The 22,073-nt window shown below is 37.2% G+C and overlaps 1 protein-coding gene across 1 annotated transcript in view; it reads left to right on the top strand.

The window, feature by feature from the left end:
• Positions 1-22,073, top strand: part of UXS1 (UDP-glucuronate decarboxylase 1) — a 57,224-nt gene that overhangs the window by 13,716 nt on the left and 21,435 nt on the right. The window contains exons 3-6 of the mRNA XM_032100429.1: positions 1,191-1,239; positions 3,345-3,388; positions 6,894-6,954; positions 11,713-11,893. Coding sequence (XP_031956320.1) covers positions 1,191-1,239; positions 3,345-3,388; positions 6,894-6,954; positions 11,713-11,893 — 335 coding nt within the window. The remainder of the gene's footprint in view (positions 1-1,190; positions 1,240-3,344; positions 3,389-6,893; positions 6,955-11,712; positions 11,894-22,073) is intronic.

Raw genomic sequence — 22,073 nt, 5'->3', positions numbered from 1 at the left:
TCATTCTATGGAAGCTGCAGGGGTTTTATTTGCCACTAATGCAACAAATGACAACTTGGTTTGAAAAGATAGTTCAGGGAATGTTTGTCTTAGTGTAGGAATTTACTGTATTCTTTAGAGATAAAAATAAATCTGGCTGGTAAGGTCTTTGCCTCAGTAATAGGTGAGCTGACTTTTTAAAAAGGTGAGAGTTTTACAGAGGGTTATGAAGGGGATCGTTGCTCTTACTTGTAACAGTGTGGTGTATATATATAAATATATCTGCTTAACAAAGGATCTTCTGTTCCTGTAGGTGTAATGAGTTCAGGTCCCAAGTAAAGGCCCTCTGTTTTTCACTTGAAAGAACTCCATTTTATGTTGGATACCCATGAATCCTCTAGTATGCAAAAACTTACTACTGTGAGATAAATAATTCCCCTTTCAGAAGGTTTCATTTAAAAAAATATATAATTACACAAGTGTAAGGAAAATTGCATAACCTTGATACAAGAGGTAGAATTTAAAAATACATATTCTACATTTCTACAAATTTTCTCAAGAGTGAACACAACTGAGACACTTTACACAATCAGGTGCTAAATAAGACCACACAGATCTGTGCAAGACACTGGCCTTTCAGACAGTACTCTGTTTTCATAAGTTACCACGACATGCTTCATCCTTGGCCTCATTTCAAATGAGTAACATTCGTGTGAAAAGTCAGTATTGCCCATCAGGCGGTTGCTGAAGACACATTTTAGTGCAGTTGGGGGTTTTTTTCCCATGTGTTTGGAAAAGTTCGAAGTCAAAGTGAGATACTTTTGCCCTTCTCTCTTTGATTGATACTGTAGTGGCATTAAGGGAAAGTGTTTTGTCAGCATACAGTAAGCAGAGACCCTCAAAGAGACCTTTGCACAATAAAGTTACATTCAAAACCAATAATTAGACACTTTTCTAAAATGAAGTTTATTTTCTATGTAAAATGAATGTCATTTTTGTTATTACTGTTCTTTTCTGTGGGCTTGGTTCAGTTTTTGCCAAACTGATGGATTTCAATGGAAATTAGACCATCCACTTTAAGTCGTTCTAATTATGTCTTTGAAATAATACTAACTCGGGATGCTTTGAGGATGCTGTTTTAGCATGATGCAGGTGCAGTGGAGCTGTTATTGCTTAGGTATGGATTACTTTTTTTCTTTTCTTGCCAACAGGTCTCTTCAAGAAAATGGGGATCAGAAGGTGGAAAGTAGAATAGAGGAGGTTAGTTTTCTAATAGTTGTAATCTGTTTTATCTTGAGGACTCCATTTCACTCATTTCATATTGAAGGGCTATATTTAGTTTTCTCTCCTTACTCTTCATTATGCTAAAACCATTCAAAGCATTAGGTTTCTGTCTGTACCTCAGGTTTTTAACTGTTCTTTGCTCTAGTGGAGTTTCTAACACTGATCTGTGACTCTGCTTTATTTTCATTAAAACTTTTCTTGAAAGTGGTAGTTCTGCTGATGAATTTGCTGTAGAGACTATGGTAGAATCCTCCCAAGAACTGCTTTATTTGTTACTGAAAGGATGTACCCACATTCTTTCCTCTGACTCCCTTACAAAATGTGAAGTATATATAAGGTGCCTTACAAATTTGAAGGTGTCCAAAATTGCTTTGGTTTGTTCTTAGCTAATGATCAAATGATCAAAGATAGCAATGTTTGTGGCTGGGGAAGGGCATGCAGTGCCAATGCTTTAAGCACAAGTCCTGGCAATTTCTGAAGTAGACATGGGTACTGAACATATTAGTGGTTCTGAACTTGTGTACCAATACCTCTGAATTTCCATTTCAGCCTCAGTTTGTTGTGAAATATTAAGAATGTGTGCAACAGATCTTGCTCCAAATGTTTTAGGCTTCCAGTCAACAATAAAACAAAGTATTAAATAGATAGAGAAGTCCTTGAGGTTGATACCCCTTACCCTTGTGTGGGTGTGTGTTCCTGTACTAGTGTAGTCTGGTCTGCCTAGTGTCTTGTATTCCAGCAGGTTTATATAGCAGTTGTTCCTCTGGACACAGTGAGCAGCCCACTGAAATTGCTTAAAATCAATGGAGAGCTTGTATTCTTAGTTTATCTTTTGCATTCTTCTCTCTTTGTTTTTTTTGTTTGGGGTTTTTTTTTTAATTCTGGTAAGTGTTGCAACAAGCATTGTGAAAATTCCAGTTGTTTTAAGAATGGTGAAATACTTGAAATTCGATGTGTAGATCGGAGTTACTGTAAGGTCTGAGAAGTTGGGCATTTCTGGATCTTATTTTAAAGCTGTATTTGTATAATGTCTTACACTATCAGAATAAGTATAACTGTTTCAAGAACTATTTGCTGTTCTCCAGAGCTAAATATTTAATGAATATAAATGACAATACCATATAATTTCCTTTTAACACAAATATGCAGCTTTATTCAGTGTATGAAGTTCCTGAATTGTCTAGCTCTAATCAGAAGTATTTGTATAAAACAAGTTGGCGATGGTTACTGATGTGCTGCCACTTAGTACCAGTTAGAACCTCTGACAGCTTTCGACTTATGTATAGCCCTAGAAGCTAAATTTTATGACAAGGCTTTAGTAAACTTAAAAACAAGAGTTCAGGGACTCCTGCTGAAATTCAGCAAGACTGTTAGAAATTTGGGTCCTGTGATAAAGAAACTGAAACTGATGCCAGCTTAAGTGATTCTCTCTTGTAAAGCCATGAAAACTTGGTAGGTGAACCATATTTTCTAACAGATTTCCTTTGAGTATTTTCTTAAGCCTAAATACACCCTCAAATCATGATGTACAACATATTTAGATATTTAAACACGATGTATCTTAAAATTTGCATAGCATGTTCTGAGAGAACTACAGTCATTTCACTGGAGCTAATGTCCTTCTCTCTGTGCCTGTGTCCTCTGTGTGCTTACCTGTTGTCCATTTAAATAGTTGAGGTTTAAATTACTGTCCCACTGTGCTGTTGCTGGATATAGACTACCTTTGACAACCTCAGACAAGTCACTTATGACTCCAGTTTGCCAAATAGGAATCATAACATTGAATGTCCTTGTCAAGACTATGGTACTCGTAGCCTTGAGATGTTTTGTTTTCAGTGGTAAGCTGAGGGATTTCATTTCACACTGTTATAGGTGATTTGATTTTTGGTGGAAAGGGTTCAAGATTTTTTTTATGTAAAGGAGGCTTATAAAATGTAAGTTTCCTGGAATGTCTTCAGTAAAGATCTGCATAGGAGACTGTTCGCTATGATTTTGGCTCTAAGGCAACTTCCTATGTGCATGTTTTGTGATGTGGATCTTGTTTAATTCTTCAAAGATTAAATGTTTTTCCTTTATTTTAGGCTGTTGCACCTCTAAGGGAGAAAATCAAAGATCTAGAAAAAAGGTATGTCATCTGCTGAATTTGGGAAGCAGCTCAAAGGCACAATTTCTTTTCTGTAGCAGTCAGTTCTGTAGTTGTAAGCTTGAAATAAATTTTTGTATATACCTTCAGCACCTTTGAGTTGTTATCATATATAAGTGAGGACAGGGCATTGAATGCTAAGACAGTAATGGTTAAGGTATTCAGGCTGATTGATCCTACTAAACCAAGCTGGGAGTGCTGTACTCTTGTAAAGTTCAAATCCTGTGGAGGAATTTGCTATTTGGAGTCCAGCTGATGAATGGATTACTGTGGTTTATGTCTGCTAAGACATTCTGGTTTCATCTTCAAGAGACTTAAAATATGCTTTACCACAGTTTTCCCACACTTGTGATCAGTTACTGTGGTTCAGCTACTGTACAGTGATTCACTTGTGCATCTTAGTCTCTGTATATGCTTTGGATGAGCCTGACTGACCTGCTTCCCTCAGGATTTGTAAGGGAATGTGTTATCCCTCACTCTGCCTGTTTGCCTTTGTATCAGATCAGTTCTCTGATCTGGGCGTCCTCATGGACAGATGCTTTTCATCACAAAATAAGGTCTGGTATAGGGGTGGGAACTGTCAGCTCTGACAAGGACTTGTTTCTTTTGCCAGTGGTACTGTTTTGCAGGTGACATTGTTGGTATCCCAGGCAAAGCAGAGAGTGCTGCATTGCAAAGGGCCGAAGCTGGGTTGTCCAAGCAGTACCAGTAACCCTCATGGGGTATTGCATACTGGTGGTTGTGTGCTGCTCCTCTGGAGAGGGGACAGAATACCATTGTGGCTGGCCAGGGATATGCTTGACACCTGCAGTGCTTTGGTGTTCAGAGTTTTGTCTTGTCAGTGAGCAGCTGCCCCTCCTCCTCCCACCCCTCCTGGGCTGTAAGGAAAAAAAAAAAGGAGAAAAAATTTCAGTTCTGTTTTTTACAATTGATTTGAAAGGTTCAGTGACCTGCCACATGCCGTTTATTTCAGTGAGAATACTGATCTGATTGCTCATCTCTCAATGTGCATGTGAACTTCATAGTTTGAACTAGGCATATATTGGCAATATGAAACAAATTGCAGATTGTGTCACCACCTTGACAAAACATTCAGTTGATTTATTTAATCTTTGTTGATAGTCCAGGAAACCTTCAGCTTGAGTTGTGGGTAATCCAGGTATTTTCTTCTGCCATCCACAGAGGACCTTTGTGGGAGGGTATCCTGATTGGCTCTTTTTTATTTAATAATTGTTGCTCATTTGAAAAAATACGAGTTGTTGAGCAGAACCATTAAGTTAATACTTCTCCCAGAAGCTATATAAATACTCTTGCCTTTTCATGTGTATTGATAAGTCTTGTTTCAGACCTCTAGGAAAAATGAGAAAGAATCAAAATATTTTTTTACCTCTGTATGAACCAATCTGGAAATTATACTTTCACAAAAGAGGGGGCTCTTAATATTGTCTTATTATTATTTTTCAAATATATGTATAAAATAATGTAGGCATTTACCTCTGGTGATTCAGCTGAATGTGGGTTGTTGCAATTAATATTTTTTAAATTTTATATCTGTGTGAAGTGACAGTAAATAACTACTCACTGTCAGATGCCTGAAAGCTGATCCAGTTTGCAAAGCTTACTCTAGTGTCAATGTTTTCTTACCTCATAAGCTGATAAAACCTGAACGCAATCCATCTTCATGCTTCTGAGAAGCAGGAAAGACAAGAATTCCATAATGCTAGTCTCATGACAAGAGGTTGTTTAACTGAAGCTAGAGCTGTAAAGTTTTATTAAGAATTTACACAGCCAAAGCATTGCCACGTAATCATCAAAGCAAACATTAAGTCAAGATAAACTCCATTTTGTTGCCAAAAGTTCATCATTTGTCTGCCAAACTCTATCCTGCTGTCTGTAAACTGCTACTGGTGTAATGGAAGGAGCAAAAATGGTTGTGAGGTCCCTGTGGCACCAATATGACTCCAGGATGGATTAATGCAACCTTAAAATAGTGGTCTTGGAAATGGAGGAGAGAGACTTGCCTTGCATCTAGTTATTTGGCACTTAAACTTTTTTTGAACTCTATAAATCTCTTGTTATGAGTGAATTGTCCTCTCTGTCACAGAAAGGATGTGTTTTACATGTCTGCATTGTGCTTGTGCACTGCTGTCTTTCACTGCTTCAGCATAAATCAAAGAAATTGTTAGTGACCTGTATGTAAATGTAAGACAAGTGTAGGTAGCTTTTTTTTGAGTCTCCATGTGTGGCTAATGTTGGAAGGTTCCATTGCCATATTTCCCCTATCCAAGAAACTGAAAGCAGCTTTCATGCTGTGATGAAAATTGGATAAAGTACAAAAGCATCTGTGCTCTGGCACTGAAGAATTCCTGTTGAGCCAGTACTGCAGGTTAGAAGCAGAGGAGGAGGTGCTTCAAGATCACAGTTGTAGGGTCAGTTCAGTCACCGTCTGTTTGTGAGTATAGCAAGATGTAATAACTCTTGTCATTTTTGGCTCCTGTATGCTACATCAGGCTGCATCTCTAGCCTGTGGACTTACTGGGGGAGAAGAGTAACCATAGTTTGATTTTTGTGCAGTGTCACGCTGATATTTAGTTAAGAAAAATCTGTGGTAATAAATTGCCAAGACTATGATGCTAATTACTGAAATAAATAAACAAAATTCACACCTTCTTTCAGAGGACTTTGTTGCTGTATGCAGAATGCATGCCAGGGAGGAAGAGAAGTTCATCTAAGGTTTGAGGCATCAAGAGATAAGCACTTAAGATTCATATGTCACATAATTTTATTTTATGGTGGTTTTGGTTGAAGTTCCTGTAAAGAAGGTGCAAAAATTAAATTACATTTGCTTGAAGACCATCAAATAAATGGCAGTCTAGCTATTTCTAAGAAAATTAAGATCAGTTTTCATGCTGAATAAGCTCTCTCATAGAAATTGTTGAAGTATCTTAAAATGTATTTTTTCAGCATTCTGATTGTAAACTTTATATTGGTTTTTGTAAAACTTTAAGGAGAATTCATGTTGTAAGTTTCACATTGAAACTTCAAGAAGTGTTTGAAGTCAATGCGGTAAGTCAATACAACTTGCTTTCTTTTCCAGAGCTTTTAAGAATGTTGCTTGCCTTTTAAAACTTTAAAAAGAGGTGTCCAATCACTGCTCATGTTTTATTGTTTTAGTCTCGTGTGATGTCATGCCTGGCACTAGTTTTGCTCTCAAAAGGTAGAAGTCAAGTGATTCGTTACATAAAATCAGGCAGAAATTTTAAAAGCACTCTTTGCAGATGGATTTTGATATTTCACCGTGCATAGGCATTGTCTTGTGTTGATCCAGATCCTTTTTTAGAATAAAGGACTAAATATACTCTTAGCAGAACTTCAAGAATAGGAGCTTTTCAGAGTAGTTTCTCACATTTCAAAGACAAGTATGTGGAAGAAGAAACAAGGCTGAAACTTACTTAGTTTTTCTTCTTTGTTTTGAAATGTTCTATAGTTTCACCCAGAAATACCCACCAGTGAAATTTTTATCAGAAAAGGATCGTAAAAGAATCCTGGTAAGTTGGTGTTTACTTGGAGGTTGTTTTGGGGAAATACTAAAATATCTGTGGAATGTAATCTGTTTTGTAGGATTAAAGACATAAGACGGGATAAAGGGAATTACCTTGGATGTCATATGTGTTGCACAGGTTTTAGGGCAGTGCTTCACTTACTTGTGTTGATGTTCTCAAACTCAGCATATAAACAGTAGACTTGGACTCTGCTTTTGAAGTTTGACTTGCCAATTAAACTGCTCTCCCTGTAACTTCTCAGGATCACATTTCCAAAGAGTCTCTGTGTGTGCTCCCAGATGGCTTAAACTTGCAGAGACCAGGAAACTTTTTAAGCACGTCTTGACAGGAACCTTGTCTGGCCAAAATGGGCAAAATCTAGTCATAAGGCTAGAAAAGAAGTTGCTATGGAGGGAATGGTCATCTCTCTGTTTTTCCTGTTATTTTGAAGCCTCATAAGCAGTTGAGGATGGAAGAGGATGGCAGGTTAAGTCAGGACAAGTAGTTGTCCAAGGCATTCTTAAACTTAGTGGATTGTGCTGCAAATCAACTTTACAGTTTTGTCTGCAAACACTTTTGAAGTTATCTGTGACCTAGATTTTTCCTTGTTTCTGTTTGTCAGGGTGGGGGGGTGGGGGATTGTCCCCCTGTTTTGAAGGCAGAGAAAGTATAGCTACTTGAGATGTGTAAAATAGAGTATGAACTTCTGCCTCTCTAGTAAAAAGTAAAGTCTAGGACAAAACCCTGCAGCATGCCTAACTTAGCTGGTGCTTTTGTTTGCTTTGACTTCAAGATTTTGAAGAAAAAACTGAAAACATGCAGATAAAGTTATTTTACTGCATTGTTAGGCAATAGTCTTCATTGCTATTGCGAAGTTTCACCAAGAATTAAGCGTTACCAAATTAGTTTAGTTCTGCAATGATGTTCTGTCATTTTTATGACAGTCTGAAGGAGGGAGACCTGTAGACTCCCAGTGCCCCTGTTGAATATAGAAAATAAACTGAGGAAAATAGAGAGAGGTTTAATTCTAAAAATTCCTAAATTGTGTACTTCATGTATTTGCAAGGGTGATAAAGTAACCTTAATGTCATGTTTTCTGTGTAAGTGAGAATGTACTTTCAAGAAAAGTGTCAGTGAAAGCTGTTAACAGGCTGTGGAGCTCTTAATGTTCACTTCCAGACTTTGCCACTGAAAAATACTGTATATTTTGTTGAAATCTGTTGCTTCAACAGAGATGGCAAGTAGTTGGAATAGGAGTATTTTCAGCTGACCTGGAGGTGAATAGCTTTTGGGTTCCTCATATATTTTGTAGAGTTTAAATGACTGAAGAGAAAGCTGGCCAAAAGGAGTGGCAGGTTGTTCTGACCAGTTTTGTGCCAACTCAGATGGGCATTCATAGGCCTCCTGCCCATGTGGACAGTTCCCTTCTGTTACAATATTGCTGTCATAATCCTAGGGGAAATAATCCATGTTCTTCTGAAGAAGCTGAAGTAGCTGAAGTTCCCATAAAAACCTTGCATGACACTTCAAAATTCTCAAGAATTGGCCAGCCAAGCGAATTTTGCTAGATCATGTGCTTTGTATTTTGTTAATACTAAATCTTTTCCTAGAATTCATTCTTCATTTGATTTTACTTTTTTTTGTTCTGACTGCAGTCTCCAGCTCCATCCTGGAGATCCCCACAGCACTGTCCTGATCAGACAACAGTTCTAGCAGTTATTTTCTATTACACTGCATCTCTTTGGAGATGATTTCTAGTAGTGGTGATATCTCAGCTAAGACTAGATGTCCTGTCACTTTCATTGAAAAGAGATATTCACCTTGTTGTGCATGATTTATCTATTTCCTGAGTTCTCTGAAGTGACTGGACCAGAGGCTTTCACATGCAAGAGAAGGAATTATGTTATTGTGGAAGATGGTGTTGCCGTTGGTTCAGTCTGTTGGGTGGGGTTTTTTCTGAATTGAATGTATAATAAACTGATAAAAGCAGAAAACAAGAAAATTAATATAATTTCCTTATAGGACATAAGATGTTTTGAATCTGAATGCACACAGCAGCAATGAACTTGTGTAATAGATAGACAAACTTTTAAGTGCCTCTAGTGAAGAAAATTATCAGTAATATTTGTGCCTTTTATTGGGTGCTGAAGTTACCAAGCATACTTGCACTACTAAGTAATTAAATATTTTTATTAATGTTGCCTTAATAAAGAATTTGTTTTAAGACCCAAGTGCTGGTGTTCCAGTTCTGATGTGGATATGATTCATGTGCAACTTACGATTATGTAGATTAATATGTCATTGTGATTTGCAGGAAGTAATTCTTAGAAATTATTCATTTATGAGTGATTACAGGAAGGTTGTACAAAGAACTTCAGTGATAAATCATCTTTTTTTAAATGTTGCCTCAAGTAATGATGAAAAACATAATTTACACAGTTTTTTACTTTTCCAGGGGAAATTCAACTCCTTTTTCATGATTTCTTAAGTTTTTTGTCTAACATCCATGGAAGCGATATGTTAATAAAGCCAACTTAGATTTATCATAAAAACTACTGGTAGGTTTAAGGCAGTTGGAAACTTCTTGCCAGACAAAATTGGTTTGTGCTCTTTTTTTTGCCTTTTTTTTGTGCTTTTTTTCTTCTTTTTGTATGCTATTTTCCTTTGGGTTTTTGTGCTTTTTGCCCTTTTTTTGGTTGGTTTTGTTATGGTTTGTTTTTCAAAAGGGATATTGGGAAGAAGACACTTCCTTTTACTGCACCAAAGACATATATTGCAAGCATTGATTTTATCTTCTCTAGAATCTTGAAATAGAAATAGTAGCAGGAGATTTCCTTGGGCCTCAGTTGAAGGAGTAGGTTCTTCTATAGAAGAGTTTTATCCTGGTCACCACCAAAAAAAGCCAAAACCCTTGTAACATTCAGCAAGGCTGCAGCTTGCTTGAAAGTCAGGATAAACCCATGGCATTACATTTTCCATGCATGAGTTTGATTTCCCCCCCCCCCCCCGCTAAGTGGTGAGACATGGCAAAGGGCTGTTCTCCCTCAGTTATTGCTCTTCTTTCCTCATTCACAGCATTCTGCCAAAATCCTGCTCTTGCTTCTTCTCTATTGCAGCATAATGGGAGCCTCGAGATTCATTCATTCTGTCTGTCCGTCTGTCTGTCTTTCTCCTAAATCCTGGTTCTCCTTCAGGTTTGTCAGGGAACGGAATGTTGAATCTGTTACAAGGAAGCCCTGACAAACTCAGAAGAATACTAAATAGACCAACTAAACTATTCTTTTATTAACTGATACTTACGGTTGCTTTGACACACTAGTGTCCCTCAATTTTTAATAAGAAAAAGAAGCATGAGACTACAAGAAGTGGACATTCAAGTTTTTACAAAAGAAAACAGATGTTGTTTTTGTATGTTTTTTTCCTTTTCAATCTTTGGAGGTTTTTTTTTTGCTTTTTTTGTAGTAAAAAAAAAAAAAACCTGCTATGGCAGGGTAGTGGACAGGAGAAATGGTTAACTTTTGACTAACCTAAAGTGGAAGAACTTAAGGCATCTCATCCTTTTCCACACAGCACTTTGTTATTGTAGTACACCATCCATTCATTGGATTCCTGCTTGATTCCACCTTGTCCTTTCATTGCTTAGTTAGTTGTCACTACAGCTGAAGAATGGGCGTCAACAGCTGAATCACTTTCAAAATGTAAATTTGATCATGCAGCTATATGATATAGCTGATGCCACTGAGGTCTTTTACAAGTCCACTCTTTGAGAGTTATGATCTGTTGTGTCTTCGTTCTTGAAAACAGTTTATGAAATGCAGAGAAAATAATTGCTTCTGTAGATAGGTCTGGATGTGTCACACAACTTGCAGTTCTACTTATTGTGCTGACTGCTTCAGTACTGAATTAGTGATTTTTGTTAGTTTGTTTGCTGTTAAAGTCTGTGGTGCAAAAAGGGAAAATTTAATGAACTTTCTTGTTTCTTCAATAAAACAGGCGTACAGGGTTTTAAATATTTTATTTCTGCTTGTTTCTGCAGTAGAACATCAGAGTTCCAAGACAGGCAAATGCTGCATGTCAGAGCAAATGGTATAGAACAGAGTTTTTTCAGTTGAAGGGGACCCAAAAAGATCATCTAATCCAACTGCCTGACCTCCTCAGGCCAGAATGATGTAAGCTATGGATGCATTAAAACACAGAAGGAGTGATTTAAAATGAAAGCAGGGAATTAAAATGAAAGGTCTTCAAAGAATTCCCTTCTTCCTTTCCGGGTGAAAACTTACAGTATTTACTTAGAACACTCAGCATGTATTCCATTAAAACCAGACAAAAACTGGATTTTACATGTCTGACAAGCCTGACATGAAAATAACCTGGCATTCTGTCATACCTTTTTTTTTTTCTGAGAAATGGGATTTGCAGAAATTTCTCCTATTGCCTTTCTGCATCTTTCAGACTTTGCTGTCACAAAGAAGAGCACAATCCAATTCGAAGGAAAAAAAGGAAAATAATGTAATCTGAGAAAGAGATTTTGTTGATGTGAATAGGTAGCTGACCTTCTAGCCTGACAGTGATGAAATATGTCAAGTATGTCTCTGAAAATTTTAAAAGCTGTAAATCTTGGAAAAAAGATATACATGGAAATGGAGTTGCTTCCCCTGGAGTAAGCAAAGAGCTGAAACCTACTGTTCTGTCTTCATGTTTGTAGACTTTGTCTAGTGTTTCTGTAAAAAGAAAAAGAAATTCATACCAACTGTCCTAACGCAGATAACTGGAGGAGCAGGGTTTGTGGGTTCTCATCTTACTGACAAACTAATGATGGATGGCCATGAGGTTACAGTTGTGGACAACTTCTTTACGGGCAGGAAAAGAAATGTGGAGCACTGGATTGGTCATGAGAACTTCGAACTGATAAATCACGATGTCGTTGAGCCCCTGTACATTGAAGGTAGGTAGGCTCTGCTTTGGTATTTGCACTTTTTTGTGCTTTTCCCTTCTAAGTGTGTGTGTCTGTAAAGAAATGAAATTTATGCACTGAGTTCTGGGTTGATCTATCTAATATCTGTCTGCTTTGTTTACAGTTAGCCTATTTTCTGTGATCAGTATGGAGTAAGAGGTTCAGAGTACTTTTGTCATGGAAATTAGTTCTTCTCCAAGTGGATGGGAGGAAAGAGACCTTAGAAACATCCTGATGTGACTGATTTTGTGAGAATGCAAGATGGCAGTGGGTTGGTCTGCTGTCCCATGTGTTGTCGCACTTTCCTGTGTGCCTGGACAAGCTTACACACACAGAGTCTGTGGTCCAGATAATTCATGAACTGAAGTTTAATTTTGGGCTGCAGTTACTTAGACATGCATCCTGCAACTGTGTATGGTCAGTTGAGAGGAGATTAACTTTCCTTAGTTGCCTTTAGTGTCTTCTGTAGAAAACATTGCTCCACTTTAGGTACAGGCATTTTTCAACCTGTAGAGTTGGAAATTCAGCAGCACAGAAATTCCCTAGTTTTCAATGGAAAAACAAAAAAAAAATACACCAATCCTAAAGAAAGAAGCAAACAAACAAACGAACAAAAGTATGTTCTGCTTCAAAGTAGTGGCTCAGCATCTAAAGTATCATAAACCTCAAACTATTATGCCAGATTTTAAGGCACCCTTAACATTGTTGTATTTGAGAGAGACATGCATTTATAGACTTCTGTGGGAGTATCTAACTATATAATGAGTCAGTGAAAGCATTGCTCAAATTACACTGCAGTTCTGGTGGGTGTGCTCCATCCTTTTAAAACTCTGTAGCAATGTACTTGTTCATTTTAAGGGGAAAAAAATAACTGAGCAGTTTGGCTTTCTGTTTGTTTGTTTTAAATTCCTGCTGAATTCTAGTGGATGGAATTTCACAGGAAAAATCTTTAGTAGTTGTATCTCTTGTGTTATTGCTTGTGATGAATTCCTGGCAATACTACTGAAACAGTCCTGCAAAAACACATGCTCCTACTCTGTTCTGACAATGCACTGGTTCAGTTACTGCATGTTATTTTACTTCAAACTTCTCCTTCCACTGACAGGATAATAGAACAAGGATCTTATTAACTGACTCCAGGTGCTGGTAGCTCATACCTCAGCCGGTTCAGTTTGTCAGCTTTTCTAATCTTTTCCATGCATTACCTTCTTTCTGACTGATTACACTCGAGACTTTCTCAGAGAATTACCATCATTGCTAATACTGTTGCCCAGCTAACTAGGCAGTACTGAATGGGAATTCTGAGATCCTTCAGCTACCTTTCCTATGGCCTTTGTAATTAAGACACCAATTCCCTGTTTAGTACTGACAACTAATTATTACATGTTATTCAGTGGGTAGTTCATTGAATGTCTTTTCATCTTCCAACAATGTAAATTGGAGCTGGAATGGCTAAGTTTTAAAATAAAATTAACTTTCATACAGTAAGAACATGATAAAATTTGATTTCATTGCAGAGTTTATAGTCCAGTGAGGCAATGGGGGATAGTTTTTGGAACAGATCAGCAAGTTGGCATATAGATCAGATACTTCTTTTCTTAGTCCCAGTTTCTCCTTTTTACTTGTAAATAGAAGTTGGAATGACTGTGAAGTCACAATAAAAAGTAGGTTTGTGTCTAAAGAATTTCTCTGTATTTGCTGTCCTGTTTAAACCGGGTTATATAAGGTTGTTTGACAGTTGAATTCCAGAGAGAATAATCAGTGTTTTTTTCTGAAAGAGACCTCATTTCTGGTCTAGAAAGAACAGTGCTTTCACTTTGGATATGGAAAAGTGAATTTAGTCTCAAGATGTGTAGCTGTCAGCTTCACAGTAATGCCTACGCACAATCTGCCTTGGCTGTGTCATTATCTTTGATCCGTGACATGAAGTGGCACTCAGCATTCTTGGATCTTGATCTAGGTTGGCCAGAGACAATAATAAATCACCTAAACACACTTTTTTTTTTTTTTTTTAGCCCTGGGACAACCATAGTTAACTCTAGTGCTGAATGTCTTTCTCCTCCTCTGCTAGGATTTCATTTGCTTTAGCATTTGGAAATGTCAGTGGGAAATGCACAAGTTTTCACGTGGTTTTCTTCAAGCAGAAGAAGAAGGGTTTTGAATTCTTTAGTGGAATAAAGGTAATTCAGGAACCTTGAAAGGTGAAAAATAGTAAAAAAAAAAAAACATAGCTATATTAACCCTTTTTTTCCTATTATAGTTGACTTCTGTGTTTTTAATGATATTTTCATTTCAGCCTAACCCTTATGTAGAGCTTTAATACACTATAAAATGGGCAGTTTTTTGGTACAGCAAGACAATTTTTTTTCTGAAGGCTGGTCTGTAAAGAGAAGAATCTCTTACTCTTCTTTTTGTATTATCAGGAAAAAAAAACCAGCAACCCACCTTTACTTACACCTTTACTTTTTCTGCCTCATTCTCTACATTCATTAATATTACAAGTGCCCCAAAGTAGTCACTTGAGAGCACTGTGGCTCATGTTCATACAAACCATAGTGTAAAGACATATAGATGTTAATTAGAGAACAAATGAGAATGAATGCTTGATCTGGTGTTACTGTGATCTACCCCACTTTAGGGTAATAGATAAAACTGCATTAGAAAATGCCAAAGGAAATTTTGTATTAAATAAATGTACGTTCTTAGTAATGCATTTGGTTTACATAGTGACTTGAGCATTAGTGCTGTCTTGTTTATACCCACCTTTGCATTAGAGTTGACTCTGTAGTATAGAGTAAGGGTTTATTTTTATATAACTTCAAACCACCAAAATCTGTATTTCTACTATGAAATATTGTTATGCTTGAATACATGTGTAAAAAAAGAAAAAAAAACCAAACCAGAAACCAAAACAACCAAACAAAAAGAACCCCAACCTAAAAACATAGATACATGTAAACAAACCAAAAATACACAGCCCACCAAATCCCCCAAAAAACACACATGAAAAACCAAGCCGCTTTCAAGGTGATGTCATAAGATGACACACAATCATTCCACAAGCTGGACCCCTAAACAGGAACAAAATGCCTCTCAGTTTTCAGTCTTGAGGTCCAGTTTTTAACTACCCCTAGGCACACACAGCAGTTGAATAAATCTGGAAGAAAACATCAGGTATATGTAGCTCATATCCTTCTCCCACTGGCATTTCTTTTTCCTGCTTCCTCAGCAACTTTTGGAAGCCTTAATCTTCTGTAAAGTGATAGGTGCAAATTTCCTTCAAACTCAGCTACCTCCTGTATCTGAAAGATGTCCTCAGCTGAACTGTTTCACAATTCACAGGAACACACTTAGGCCTTGCATTTCTTTTCGGTTGCTTGGTAGTGTTGTTTGTAGATTCGTTTTGGTTTTACCACACCTTTCACAAATTTGAAGCAAACACAGGCCTGAAAATGCCACAGATTCACAGTCAATAGTGGAAACAGTTGAGTCAGTTGAGTTGATTTCACTTCCTTAATCACAGGGAAGTGCACAGTATATTTTGAAAAATACTGTATAATACTTCTAAAATTGCAGTCTGTGGCAGCTGAAACTGCTGCCCAAACTCTTTTTGGGCAGAGTAGTGAAGAGCAGTTCCACTCTGATGCTCAAAAACTTTTTAAAGCAAGTGCATGTGCACTACCTAACTAATATAAAATGAAATGAAAGAGAAGTGTAAGTGGTAGGTAAAGATAAACCATTTTATCGCTCATGTTCTGAGATTAACTGATCTTCAGTTAACTAAAGCTGTTTGGTTTTGGTCTTGGTTTGTTGTTTTGTTTTAATTCTTAATGCCAGCAGTCCAGTTTCTGGAAAAACATTTCTTAAATGCTGGCTCTAATTTCTGTGACTGTTGTGAACACAAAGGTAGTTTTGGCTCTTTCAACTTCCACTGAAAAAGCTTTTAAAGTGATTTAATAAAAACGCATTTTGCAAGTTGAGAGACATGCTGTAAGCATGTGATACACATAGTGACAAGGATACTGGCTTTCAGAGCTTTCAGGAGGTGTTGTAGTTGCTAGTTACACACATAGGTAAGTAAAATAACATTTATAGAATTTTAATAAATCATTTGCTTGACTGGGACTAAAAAAAACTTTTATTTTTAAAGACTTGGCTGGCTTGTGGGTCCAAGTTGATTTTTAAGGCTAAGACCAACAGTCTCACAAAATTGGTCAGAAGAATAGTCTGTAGCCTTCTTGTGATTAAGATCGTTCCAGAAATCAGGATGGTAACATTTTACTTAACAGTGTTCTGCAGTATCCCAGAATTGTTCAGTCTTCAAGTCATCTCACAGGTAATTTAAAGCACATACAAATACAAGCAGAAGGAGTGTCTTAAAGCTTTTTTTTTTTTGCTTCCATACTTCCCAGATTTTTCCCTTCCTAGACTTTTTTCTTGGTGCTTAACACATTCTGCTTCCTGGTTTTAAATTGTATGGTCAGGAAAGTTTATGGCAAAGCAGAGGGTAACATATGCTACTTTATTTTGTTTGTCCAGAGCCAAGTGCAGTGGTGCCTTGATCTTGGTCTCTCCAAAACTGCTCCAGTATGAGCAATATGGTAAATCTTTATGAAGTTATTCCAGTTTGCTTGACATTACAGACAACATTTTTAGCATCAGGGAAATGAACTTGTATTTGTAGTCCTTTTTAGTTAGGGCAATAGAAATGTCTCACTTCACTGTGTCAGCTTCTCTGGCCTGACCTCTAGTGATGAAATTGGCACAGCTGCTGTTTTTACAAGAGAAGTCCATATGTTCAAGCTGTAGAAACTTATTTGTATGCTTCTGATCAAAGCTTTTCTGCTCAGTACTTCCTGACTAGCAAATACAGTGATGGATGCAGGTGCTTAGTGGACTTAGTGACCTGTTTAGTCCTTTCTGGGACCATGACACATGTTGAAGGCAGAAATTGAAGATGAAGGTCTTTTCCTGTCCTACGAAAGGTGGTAGATTTCTCCCTTACCATTCACTTAGGAAGCGTGGAGAACACATGCAGTATTAGGGCTAGAAAATAAAGATGGTATGAAGGAAAGTAGTTTTATGGCAGTATTTTGTAGGAGTGGTTTTACTGATTGTTCTTGTTTAGCATTAAGGAAAACACAAGATTGAATGTTTGTGTCCAAATTTAGGTGTTGCAGATTCCATGTATACTAAATTTTTAGGGAGGTTTTTTTTTTTTTTTTTAGCTTTTCACTTAGAGAAGGACATAATTGACAAACATTAGTTGCTGTTTATCTTGCAATATGTTACTTAAACTTTATGTTGAGCACAGTCTTCTGTATTTGCCTCGGTGTACCTTGTGTACCTGGCTTGAATGTTTATGCCTGCTTCTGTGTCCATGCTATTTTGAAATTAATTTGATTCCTTGTTTTTGCCCTTTTTTTCAGTAAAATTGTAACATAACAAATGTGTTTAATGTTTCTTTATCACTAGTCTACCATCCTGTCCTTGGTAAACTACTCGCTGCCATGTTCACAGTGGTTTACACAATTCTAGTGCCCCATGTGACTTACACACAAAACTTGCAGAATTTTATTGTTATCATTTGTTCTTCTGTTGTGGTCCTTAACGTAACGCTTTGCACACCTGTTCGCACGGTTATTTTCAAGTAGTTGCACTATGGCTTTAATTGCAAAGCTAGCTCAAGTCATCTTATTAAATGTTGTAAAACTTCTTTCTTTACTTCATGTAACAAGAAAGAGTTGTGGAGGTCCATTACTAGATGTATTTCTTTCTGTCCTTCAGTAGATACTGTCCCAGGCACCCAAACAGTTGATCCTTTAAAAAGCTGTAGCTTGGATTGCTTTCCACAGCTCTGGCTGAAACAAGAGTTAAGTTGCCTGCTATCTTAAATAACTGTTAGCTTTGTGCTACAAGACATGAGGTTGTCAAACAAGCTGGGTAGGTGGCTTTGTCTAGCTGGCCTGCTGAAATTCTGGGGTGGAAAAAAAAAGTATGTATTTCTCAGACCTGACAGTTAATAAATAGAGGGAAGGTGGAATGAGAAATAATTGTTCTTGTTCCAGCATTGTCATCATGATGGATCAAATATGATAAGCTTGTGGTAGAAACTTTTCACCCTACTGAAATGTCCAGCATTCTCTAAATGTTTTGGAAAAACTGATGTTTTTCATTGGTCTGAGGCTTGATATACTAAAGAGTCCTTCCCAGGCAAGAGAAAGAGGTCTTGCAGCTGCCTAGTTGCTTATCCTTCTGATCCAGAAGACAGCCATCTGACTCTTGGCAAATGCCCATATTCTATCTCTCTGCCAGTTCTGCTTTTGCTGCACCTTTTCCATACAGGGGTAGATTTTTGCTTTTATGCATGGGGGAAAAGCACCTTGAGGCAAATGAGACAGGCAAGACTGTACCTTTGGCAAGGAAAACCTTGTTTTTCCCCGAGCTCCTTCTCTTTGTTTCATTTAAAACAATTGCTGGCTGGGAAACAAAAGGAAGAATGAAGGACTGAAAGGCGGAGAGTGCTTTCTTTCTTGCTGTCTAGCTTTCTTTTTCACTGTATCGTACACTTAGTTTCATGTTTAAAAATAAGTGAATAAACTTGAAGATCATAAGGAACTTTTAGGGTTTTGTATTTTATATGCATTTGTTTCTAGCTAGCAGTTATATGGCCACTTGGATAATCACAGACTTAGCTGTATTCTTGTGGAGCAAAAGGAGTGGTAGATTTTTGACCTTTTGTATCTGAATTGCCACACGCCATTAAAGGAACCATTCCTGTATGAGCTGCTGTGTATCAAAAATTAGCAATATTTTTAAAAACCCAAAGAAACCACAAAACAAAATAAAATTAAGTGGGTGGAGAGGGAGGCAGGAAAGAGTTCCTTTCTGCTTTGACAGATTAGAATTGGGCAGTAAAATTACTAACAGACCAAAATGCTTTTGAAGTGACATTTTCTCTTTGCAAAAATTCCACCACAGCTGATTGAAAACTAGATTTAGAAAGGGTTGTGAAGGAATAGGTAGAAAGAAACAGCATAAAACTTAGATCAGAGTTCAGCTTTGAGTCGGCTATAGGTGACTTCAGGTATTGCTTTGTTCATTTTTCTGCACCACTGTGCTTGAGTTATCTGCTGCTTGCAAGCATTAGTCAGCATCTTCACTGAGCATTCCTTTTGCCAGCTTCCAGTCTAGTCCTTGTCTTTGGTTTCATGACAGTACCATGCTGTGGGAAGGGGATACTTACATTCAGAAGCGAAACTTGAGGCAGTCACATATTTTATTCATATTCAAAACTCATCTGTAGGAAGTGTGTGAAAGTTCAACAAACCAGTTAAAATTTACCCCATGCTACATTTTTGCATTATTTCCCCAGCACAAAGTTTGATTCCAGTTTTACTCACTGCTTAAGCTTACAGTGTCAACTGGGACCTAAGTAAGGAGTAGTTATTCTATGTCACACTTCATCATGCAGAACAATTAACTACCTTCATGTTGCAGACAGACTCCTAAAAGTTTCAGCTGCATTAGCAATGCAGGCAGGGCTTGGAATCGAGCATGAGCTGGGAGTTTTCTTCCTCCAGCTCTTGCTGCATCAGGCAATCTTTGGATGCTATTTGTGTTGTTATTACAGGTGCCTTGTGTGACAAACTCTCTCGATGCTGCGCCAGAGTTGATAGCGGTTGGATATACTGCTTCCTGATCATTCAAGAACAGATGTAAATACCAGACAATCTGCTACATGAAATTTTACTTCTCTGCACCTTTTTATGTGAGAATAAATACTCACCAACATTACACATCTGCCAGAACTGTCTCTCTCTAGCTTTCTGGGCTGTTTTGACATCTTCTAGGCAGCTATTTATCCCTGCTCTGGAGATAAACAGCTGTAGATCAAAGAGAGCATGGCAACATACAAGTAGATGCATTTTGTGGCATCTCCGTGAGCATACTGTCAAATATCATTACTCTGTCAAGACAGTAAAACTTAGAGTGATAGTCATGCAGGTTGCCTTAGGTGCTTATCGTATCTTCATGTTGATAGTTAATTGGGTGAGATATGACTTGAAATAATTTCTCCTTATTTTGGTCACTACTGACATTGTGAGCTTAATCAGTGAATAAAATGTAATCATAAATTATTTTGCAGGCTTTGTTGTGTTACAGCAATAATGCCAGGCTGCAGTATGGGGCAAACTTTGAAAAGCTTCCTACAGATGATCCAGTGTGTGCTTATCCAAGCTATGTTACACAAAAGTCAGGAGCTGAGCTTGCCCAGTAGACAATAGACACAACAATTAATCTAGAAAAACTTAACTTATATACAAGCACACTTCATTAGGGATTCAGAAAGAAAGTAGGTTGAGTATTTTACCATGCCAATGTTGCTGATATTTTTAAAGCGTTATTACCAGAACACATCTTAAAAAGGATGTAATGTTTTAATGTAAAGGAAATGCTTGTGCTTTGAAGACTTACCTACTTTTCATTTTTTCATTGCTCAATAGACTGTTGAAAAGTAAGGGATTACTTCACATGGATAATTCAAGCCACTTACATATGCTCTTGCCCTATTACTCTGCTTTTTCTTAATATATATTAGAAGTCGGAAAGCAAAGGTTTGTGTACTTGCTTTATCAAATGAAATTTGATAATTGGGAAGGAAGGGAAGTCTTCAACAGGAAGCACATTCCTCTAATATTTCAGTGTTCTCACACTCTATCACTGAAAGCAGGTGATAACTTCATAGTTGATATTTTATTTTCTCATATAGTGGTAGGACAAGGGGAAATGGCTTTAAGCTGTAAAAGGATAGGTTTAGGTTAGAAGTAGGAAACAGAATCTCTACTGTGAGGGTGGTGAGGCACTGGAACAGGTTGCCCAGAGAAATTGTGAATGCTCCATCTGTGAAAGTGGCTGGATGGGGCTTTGATCAGCCTGGTCTAGTGGAATGTGTCCCTGCCCATGGCAGGGTGGTGGGAACTAGGTGTTCTTTAAGGTGTCTTCCAACTCAAACCATTCTGAATTCGTTTTTCCCTACTAGATAGAATTCACAGCTTGTGCTGTTTAAGCAACTATAGTTGTATTTAAATGGAGAAAAAGAAAATTTTGTTTCTGTTTTTTTTTTCTTTGAAAGTCAGGGATGCTTGTACCCTGTTTTAAGTACAAAAAGTAATTTCAAACTGGAGGAAGAAGTTCATTATGTCACAGATACTGTGAAAGTTAAAGCCCCCAGCAGAGGGCTAAGAGAAATCAATATGTGGTCAAAATAAAAATTTTTTAATGGTGTGATTTGCTACTGCTTTTTAGTAATAAAACACCTAAGGAAGTAGTTAAAAGGAGAACATTTGTTTGACCAGTAGTGTTCTGTTCTAGGGCAAGACAGTCTTATGCCACATAGTATTTTCTTCTGTCAGAATAGCAGCTAGCCTTGACTTCTCCAGCTTCTTTCTGATTTCAGTGTCAAGTCTTCTTAAAAAAATAAACAAAACAAACTTTTCTTTTGAAACACAAAGGAGTTGTTTTCCCTTTCATTTGCTGGGCTATTCTAATTATTTCATTACCTTTTGATTACCTTTCTTGAATGACCTTGGTGTGGGGGATTTATTCTTTCTTAAACATCACATCTCTCATTTGAGCTTACATTTAAATTTTTCTTTTGCAGTTACTTATCTATGGGTGGGGTTTCTTACATAGTTCTGGCTTGCTGTGATTCAAGTTATACAGAAGACAGAAAGCCATTTACATATTTACAACAGTCAGATTATGAAAGGCTTGCAGGTTGAGCCTTTGAATATCAGATACTGCCTACGAAAATGAATCCAGTTTTCATTGCTTTGTTTTTATTATAATTTAACAAAAATATCTTTGTTTCCAGAAGTCTTGTGTTTCTAATACCTCCAACCTTCAATCATATCAGACAATGAGTTTCAACTAGTGCTAATTGTATTTCATGACAGGGAGTGGAGGAGTGTGCTGAAATCTCTGTACTGGGTTTTGGTTTGTGTGTTTGTTTTTTTAATTAAAGCTAAAATGCTGTATTATCCAAAGCATTGCATATACATAATAAAAGTAACAGGAAAAAACCCCACAAAAGTTGCATACTTGTATCTTGCCATATGTATTTAATATATAAATGTCCATTAATGTTTTGTTGACAGATGGTCTAGAA

Source organism: Corvus moneduloides, chromosome 2 (assembly GCF_009650955.1).
Source record: "Corvus moneduloides isolate bCorMon1 chromosome 2, bCorMon1.pri, whole genome shotgun sequence".
In the NCBI taxonomy this organism is placed as follows: domain Eukaryota; kingdom Metazoa; phylum Chordata; class Aves; order Passeriformes; family Corvidae; genus Corvus; species Corvus moneduloides.
Note: the sequence above shows the minus strand (reverse complement) of the source record. Positions and strands in the feature narration are given on the sequence as shown.